The sequence below is a fragment of the Arachis duranensis genome, chromosome 1, assembly GCF_000817695.3.
Source record: "Arachis duranensis cultivar V14167 chromosome 1, aradu.V14167.gnm2.J7QH, whole genome shotgun sequence".
Taxonomy (NCBI): domain Eukaryota; kingdom Viridiplantae; phylum Streptophyta; class Magnoliopsida; order Fabales; family Fabaceae; genus Arachis; species Arachis duranensis.
In genome coordinates this window covers 1,828,880-1,837,778 of record NC_029772.3, presented here as the reverse complement: position 1 = coordinate 1,837,778, position 8,899 = coordinate 1,828,880, and the positions used below count along the sequence as shown (strand labels likewise).

At 32.6% G+C, this 8,899-nt stretch overlaps 1 protein-coding gene across 1 annotated transcript; it reads right to left on the bottom strand.

Annotated features, from left to right (window-relative positions):
• Positions 1–3,952: 3,952 nt before the first annotated feature.
• LOC107479300 (TORTIFOLIA1-like protein 2) lies at positions 3,953–8,123 on the bottom strand. The gene is made up of 6 exons (XM_016099468.3): positions 7,242–8,123; positions 6,675–6,869; positions 6,472–6,574; positions 5,436–6,094; positions 4,427–5,140; positions 3,953–4,309 (listed from the first exon to the last, which is right to left on the bottom strand). The coding sequence occupies exons 1-6, from the start codon at positions 7,911–7,913 to the stop codon at positions 4,121–4,123; spliced, it is 2,532 nt and encodes an 843-aa protein (XP_015954954.1). The 5' UTR covers positions 7,914–8,123; the 3' UTR covers positions 3,953–4,120.
• Between the last annotated feature and the right edge of the window lie 776 nt (positions 8,124–8,899).

Here is an 8,899-nt window from a genome sequence, read left to right as displayed (position 1 = left end):
ATAAATATGTTTGCTTTGTACTTTTTCATCCAATATAATCATTTTTAATTTCTAAGCAAAGAGATTCTTCTTCATTTGTGGGTATTAATGTTTTCTATAGACGAACCACACAAACTTTAATAAACTAATTGTCTGTTTGTTTGGTGATATTGTCAAAAAAATAATGCTCCATTGAGTAAGTTTGAGATGTTGTGTAGTGCGAAAATAAATTTCTTATATTAAATTTGTTATTATCTGAAGAAATAGTAATAAGAGACTTATATAAGTAGTTCAAATAGTATAAAATTTGAATATTTGTAACGTAAAATTTATTATGATTAATAGATTATTATAGCATTTGTAATATGGATATTTATTAAGAATAGATTGTTTATAACGGTAAGATATAATAAATATAGGAATATGAATTCTTGTAGGTTACAAATTTAGTTAGACACTATTAATTTCTAATTATTGTCATTGATAATTTTGCAGTCTAATTTGCATATATTTTTATTACTTGTATATATATTTTTTAGTTAATTTGGCAAGATTTAAGTGGTTGATTCTAAAATTTTGCTAAGTAAATGATGCTGCTGACATGACGTTAATAAAAGAAGAGAAACGGCTTAAAAGTAATATGAACAAACTTATGTATCTAATTTTATATATTAAGAATAGATTAATGAATTTGAATTCTCGTATATGAAATGATACCATATGGTAAAGAAATAAAGAATTGATATTTTTCCTATCTATATATGAATAATTTAGAAAATAATGTTAAAATGATGGGAAAGAAAAGAAGTAAATGTATGTTCTTCTTCTCTCTCTTATTTTGGTATTACAAAATAAAAATAAAGAGATTTATTATTTAAAAAAATATATTTAATATTATTTTAAGAGTAAACATATTTAAAATAATAAAAAAATAAATTTTATTGATATTTTTCTAATAAAAAATTTTTAAAAATATTTTTATATTTTGTGGATATATCAGATCCGATAATTTTAATGTATATTGGATCGGAATTTTGGCCATATCTAATCCGATCCGATCTGCGTTCACCCCTATCGTTTGTGATAGTAAATTTATTTCATCTACTTAAATACATTTTGCTGTAATAATTTATATTTGAATTCAATTAGTTTTCATCCAAAATATTTTTATTTAGTATTGTTTGAGTTCTTCAAGATACATTTTCTTAATTTTGCCAAAGAATATATAGTATAACACATTGCATAGATGAATTAAAAGTCATTATATTTGTTTTGCATAGTGAAATTTAATCATTTTTCCTTTAAAGAGGAACTTTTTTCGAAGAATTATTTTCATAATATCTATGTGCAAATTATTAATAAAAGTACTCTTTTAGAAAAATAATTAGCTTGTCTATCTATCGTCAATTGTAGCAATCGGTGAGGAAACGATTTCATGTTTTGTGAATTATTAGTCAAGGTTAATAATTTTTTCTATAAAAAACTTTTTAGCTAAAATATCTATGTCCAAATTTGTAATGGGAATATTTTTAGAAAGAAATTCTCATTTGAGAAAATGATTAGCTTGACTATTGTAAACAATGACCATTGGGCTAATAAATGATCTCACATTTTGTTAATTATGAGATCTATATGTGGATAAATGACCGAGACATTGAATAGTTAGCAAATATAAAACTACATTCAAATATATTTTTTTCCCTTTTTTTTTCCCTGCTAATGACTTGGGATGCATTAGTCATTATCATTCTGATAAAAAAACATGGCACGCTAAAAGTAACAAAATGATTTCTTATGCTATCTTATTTGTAAGGATCGGATGTAATGCATTAGAAGTTAGAATTAATGAAATTCTTGTTTTTAATTTAAATTGTTTATTAAATCCAATATAATACAAAGGTTCATAGTACTTTACTATTATTATTGATGAGCACATTTACACAGGTATGGTTGTTGGGGTATTTGTTATACCTATGGCACATGGTTTGCTGTGGACGAAGGACTAAAAGCTTTGGGAAGGAATTACCATAATAGTCCTTCATTGCGCAAAGCTTGTGAATTTTTGTTGTCGAAACTACTTCCTAGTGGTAGTTGGGGTGAAAGTTACTTGTCAAGTCAAAACAAGGTTATGCCTTAATAAATTTGATTTTGCTCTTAATTTTGCACAATACTAAGAAATTCAAGAATATCATTTTGTTTTGATGTAACTTTAGATGCTCGATTTCCTTCATTCAGGTATATACAAATTTTAGGGTTGTCAAACAGATTAGTCCGGCTCATTTAAGTTTGGCCTGTTGAGCCTGTGGGTTAAATGAACTAGATCGTTTAAGCTTAGTTCATTCGCGGCCATAATTTTTCAATTTGGATCGTTTATGGTCAGTCCGATGGATTAAACATGTCAATCCGTTTATCATTTTATTTTATTTTTTAAAAAATATTTTGATAAAAATATCACTTTTAGGTTAAAAACCTTTAAAAAATAATATTTTTTTAGTTGATGAGTCAGATTTTCGGGTCAGATAGAGAAATATCGACTAAAAGTGCTACTTTCTTTTGAAAATATGTAAAAAAAAAATAAACGAACCATTCATTTAGTTCGCAAGCTAACTCGTTTAACCAAAATTTAAACAGACTTAATTTTAAAGGCAAAGTCCGCCAATTTAAATGAGTAAACGGACAAACTTAATTCAAACTTCATGGGCTTTGTTGTCACTTATCGGAGCAGGACAGGTTAGAATTTTTGAATTTGATAATTTTTTATTTTGATATAATTAAAAGAAACACTACCACTATTAGTATTAACATACGATAGATATTATTATGAAGATTTTACAATTATTTTTATATAAAGATGTTTTTTTTTTTTATTATTAGATCATGAATTGTATGATTTAATTTTAATGTGTTATAAAAATTTTATTTTTTTTAAAGTGTAACTAAACAAACAAAATACACTTTTATCACAAAAATCTTCATAAAATTAATACTTTTAGCATCTTCATTTAAATATGTCTTAACATATTAGTCCTTCAAACATACATACGACAAATAAGTTAATAAATTACTACAAATTATTGGGAAACTTCTAAAAGATCCTTGTCAAATTAGAAATGACTACTATTACCTAACAACATCTTACAATTTTCAGATAATTAATTGTTTCTCAAAAAGAAGAACGAATGAAGAAAACAATATACAATATATCGTATACAGGGAGATATATATGTTATATTTATAAATGATGAGATAACTGTGATGTGAGAGAATGAATATCTTTTTATTTTTCTGTATTTTTTCCGAATTAAGTTTAGATGCAAAGAATGTAAATTGTGCTAATCATTGGAATTTTGCTGTAAAAACTAAAAAGGCTGAGATAGATGCTACACCCATACACAAAGGAATAAAGTTAATACAATTCCCAAATGGAAGATGGAGATTTTCCACAGCCGGTAATTCTTCCATATTAATCATATCTTAGCATTTAGCAAAGGGGTTCTATAATCAACATATTTATAACTTTTACTAATTTCTAATCCAATTTCCAGGACGCAACAGGAGTGTTTTTCAGAAACTGTCATAAACTATGCATCACATCGTAACATATTTCCTATATGGGCTCTTAGAGAGTATTGGCGCAGAGTGTTGCATGCATGATAATGTAAGCATAATTCATAAGAATATTTTCAATTTTCTCTTATTAATTCCATAGTCAATTTACAAATGGTAAACATGTATCAGTTATAATGTAAACCTTGTATTTGATTATTTCCAATGTCCAATGTAATATTAGTTCTTACTCATGCTTTACCTATCCTACATTACATTGATGATAATACATATATTGCTCTTTTTTAACACTTTATATAAATAAATGGAAAATGAGCAAGTGTAAGACAGTTATGTTGATTTAAAAAGTGAAATGAAACATAATTCACAATTCAATATCTTGACTAGGTAGCCAAAGATGCATATTGCTGAAACAAAGAAAAACACAATCCTTGCAATATACATTGCTATCAAACATCATGAACAAACTTCCGAAGTTATTTAATTTCAGAATGACTAGCAGCGAACCATTGACTAAACCCAACACTAGATAAAGAAAATGGCATGGACATCTTCCCCCTCAAATATACAAAGATTATGAAGTTTCATTAATCTTACCCCATATATGATGCAACTTCATTGCTAATTCAGTGGCGCACCTTCTTTCTGCGAGACTGATAATAGTCAAGTCCCCAGCTTCCTGAACTGCAGATATAAGCTGTTCCTTGACTTCAATGGAGAGAGCAATGCAATTTGGTCCATGGATGGTGCTCATTTCAACAATCTAAAATAAGAAAATACCATAAATTGTTTGAAGTTAATACATGCCACTCCACACTGTTAAAACTACCAATTCAAGTGTAAAATTTTACCTCTGAATAACAATAGTAAGCATACTCACCTGCTGCAACCAGGGGATTATCGTATTAAAGAATCTTCCTTCAAGAATATATGATGCTAAAGTACTAAGAAGAACGTTGACTGTCTTCACTGATAAACTCTCTATAACCGGACCGGTTTTATTCAGAAGCTCAACAAGTATAAGTTCATCACCAGAGCATAGAGATTCCATGTATGCAGAGTTTAGATCCCCTTCACTCACAAGCCGTTTCACACATTTCCAGTAGTTAGTATTACTCCCACGACAACCAATTCTGGGTTTGACTCTGGTAGCACAGGAAAAGACATCATCATTCTTTCTCACTTGAGTAGAAATCATGCTGCGTGTATCATTCGCAGAACTGTTCAACATATCCTTCTCTGTAAAATTCCTTGCATTCTTTGGCTTGTAGCTTTTCCATGAATCTGCGGTATCTCCGGCAAAGTTCCTTGGTTGGCTCCTTGAAAATGTTTTCTTCTCCTCCCAACTTTCAGATTTTTTATTCGATGACAAGCCAGACGGTTTACCATTAATATCTACAGATGGCCTTGGAGTGCATGTGGAGAACCTAGGAGAAGCTGTATTTTGACTCGGCCTAAAAAATTTGGAGTTTTCTGAATAAGAATGTCTTCCTCCTTGTGCAGATTCTTGAGTTAATCTATCAATTACGTTTTCTAAGCCTACCATTCTTGATTGGATTGTAGAAAGAGCATCCATTATGCCAGTTGTAAACATCTGAAAAATATTTAGAAGCACATTAAGTAAAAGGATGTGATGCACAATGAGAAACACCCAAGTCCAGCATTGAGATTAAAAGTTTACCATAAGTTACAGAACTAACATTTTTCTATCCCTCATGATAAACACATGGATATTTTCTACATTGATTATGTTGTCAATAGGCGAGTGAGAGAATCATGAAAAGGCAACAACTCTTATTGATAATACTTAAGGGTTGTCCTGCTCTTAAAAGAAAACAACAAAACCTATATTCAAGAAATTGTGCATATAAGCACTGGTGTATGAATACCTGTAACTGATGCATCATGTTTGCCTGTTTGATTTCCATATCTGAAAGCTGATTCTGAATACAGATCATATCATTTGCAAGTTGAACACAACAACATTCATGTGGAGCATGGGGATATTTCTCTGTTATTGTAGAACCGGAACTTCTAGGATTCTGAGACTTTATGGAGTACATTTGTTCATTACAACTTCCTTCTTCAACAAACTGTTCACTTCTTGCGAGTGGCTTCTGAAATCCATTCTTTATAAAGCATTCATGAGAAGCAGCTAAAAACTTGGTCTCATAGTTATCATTGGTAAGATTAGAGACAGAAGAGCACTCCTGCTTGTCATCCATAGGAACATATTCATAACCAATGTCGCGCACGCTTGTAACTTCTACACTAATTGTTTCTAATGGCTTGGTGACAGAACTACTCTCAGAATCTTCATTCAGGCTATGGAATTCCACTATAGAATGAGTTCTAGGCACTGCAATTTCAACATGCCAATCGTCTTTGAGATGCTGAGGATTTCCAGCATAATTTTGACCTCCCTTTCTAGCAGACAGAGGAACTCTTCCCATAGTTGATTTTGTGTTAACCTTTTGGGCCCTGAGATCTCTCTGTCCAGATTCGGTTGTACTACTAAGATCAGCCGACTCACCTCTGCATATGTTTTCTGTGGATGCCATAAGTGGCAGCAAGACACAAACAAGAAATCGAAATCAAAAGCATGGAAAAAAATAAAAAAGGCTGACAATCATAAGCATGAAGCACATTTTCACATTACCAGAGGATGATGTGCTCAAGATTAGTTCGGTTTTTTTTTTTGGGGGAAATAAAAAAGAAAAAGATTCTTCCTGATAAACTCTGCCTATGTTTAAGTAATTTTACAAAGTTTTATATAGCTGATCCCAATTTCAGATAAAAGAAGGTTGTATACTTGTATTAGGCCATTAACAGCGGATAGGCACCATTAAAACTTTGTTGAATCTTTATGGCATGGAGTAAATATTACTACCTGAGATAAAATTTCTAGTAAAAGTGAAGGAAGACCTTTTATGGAGGATCCTGTTTCAGAAGGCTCAGGAGTATTAGGGCCTGGAAGAATTCTCCAATACTTAAGTGCTTGCAAAACAGCATCCCTCACTGGTTTCACCTACAACCAATTAAAACAAGTACTTAATCAGTTCACAAGAAACAAACGTGGTTCATTTCATTAATTTATGTGAATAATAATATATCAGAATGACAAAGACCTTGTCAAATCTACATGACTCAAGAGAACGAATACAGGAAGCCCTTAAACATGTCAAGAAAGAAGCACCACTCAAACCAATCTCTCCTAGTGCCACGGCAGCCGCTTTGCGTGTCGCCCAATCACTGTCCTTTAGGGCCTCTTGGATGCTAGCAATAGCAGTGGACAGCACATTCTCCGACGGAGCGCCCCCACCCTGAAATAAAAAATAAAATAAAATAAAATACAACACACAGTTAGTCACACAATGGCACACAGCGACTAATATTAGCCAGATGAAATCACTTGAAACTTGCACTTAGGTGTTTTGTTCAATTGATCACATAATTTCATAAATACAGCTCAAAATCCACCTCCACTGCAATTGAATTCGAATTTCATGACTTAAACCATCTCAGATATAAATCATTTTGGTCTAAGCAATTGAGTTTAATGTATATACATTGTAATCTAATTCAAACGCAGATGCACGAGTAATAGGCTAATATTGAAACTTTCTATTACTATCAATTTGGAACATAAACCAAATGATTACAGCTGAAAATAAAATCAAATTACAAAACTAAACCTGGATAATGCTCTTATTCAACTCAACAAGTGCCGGTTTCGCCATGAAGTGCGGATTCTTAAGCAACTTGAGAGTTCTTCCAAGCATCTTCTGCAAAACCGCCACTGGAGGATCACTAGTATTATCCACAATCCTCGCCAGGCACATCGCCGACCCGCTCTGGACGTTCTTGTTTTGCTCCCCTAACGCCTCGAATATCGGCCTCACCACCGCCACAAACGCCCTGTCTCCGCCGCAGCCATTAACAATCTTGGACGCCAAAACCCCAACCGCGTCCACGCACGTGTCCCTAACCACCGAATCCGCGTCCCTCAACCGCCTCACGATGCTGGACACCATCTTCGGAAGGTACGGCAGAACGAGGTCGCCGTGGACGGCGGCGACGGTGGCCATAAGGCGGACGCATTCTTTCCGTACGGAGGCCTTCTGGTCGGAATCGGTGTCGAGGAGGCAGGAGAGGAACGGCGAGACGGAATCGGCGGTTAGCGAGCGCGCGGTCCTGTCGAGCTCCTCTACGCCGATCTGGTGCGTGTCGCGATCGGAAAGTTTGTTGAGAGCTGTAACTACCTTTTGCTTCAGCTCGAAGAGCGTTTTCGCTTGCGATTGGTGGTTGTTATGTTGCTGTGAGTGTGGCTTCTTCATCTTCGTTGAAAGCAACGAATGATAACTCATATTTGAATTTAACTTATATCCAAATCCAAATACATCAATATAATTACAAAAATAGACCAAGTTTTCAAAAGATAACAGAGGAATAGTTTACAGTATACTTGAAACTGAAATTTGAATGAAAGGAAACAAGAATGAGAATCTCGAAGCTATTACATATGTTACATTAGGGAGGGAGAAATGTAACTGAACCAACAGAAAGTGTGAGACAGGTTCATGGGTTTGTTTTTTGTTTGCTATCTGGGAAACCATGTCTGACTCCGTTCGCTTTAAATTTTCGCGCCGTAAGCTATAGAATTTGAATTTGGGAAGCGTGTGTTGGGCCCAGTTTGGATTTGGGCTTTGTTGGGCTTGGGAGTGAAATAAGGTTATGAAGATCAATCTATTGTTAAGACCCAAAAAAGAAATATATTCTCTCTTTCTAGATACTAGGACGAAAACATGCTATCATTAAAAAAGTAGGTGTTGAGTCTATTGACCCAAGAATGAAATTTCAAAATATATGGGGAACAACTTTTTAATGTCCGATCAAAAAAAATTTTACTTTTTACTGAAAAAGTGAAAATTATACATTCCAATAAAAAAGTTAAATTTCAATACCAAATCATTAGTCATTACAACATTAAAAACATTTGTTAAAAGTGGACTCAAACTAAAATGTACACATTGGTGTAAAATTTTTAAAGGAGAACAGTTGTAAAATAACTAAATATTAATCATGTGTTATTAATAACATATAACATTTTTAATATATCTTTGTAAATTTTTTTTTAGTTGTCTACAATATCCCTCAACCTGACAGGTTAATGATTAATTCGTTGCGAATCTGAACTTCATTTAAAAATTTGTCGCTGGCCAATAAATTGCTGCATGCATAAGACATGATTCATGTGACTTGATTGTGACTTATGCATATTGTAATTAAGCAACTTTTAATATGTTATCACGCTAGTAGTCAAAAGAGATTAATGTGTTTTGTTTAATGTTAT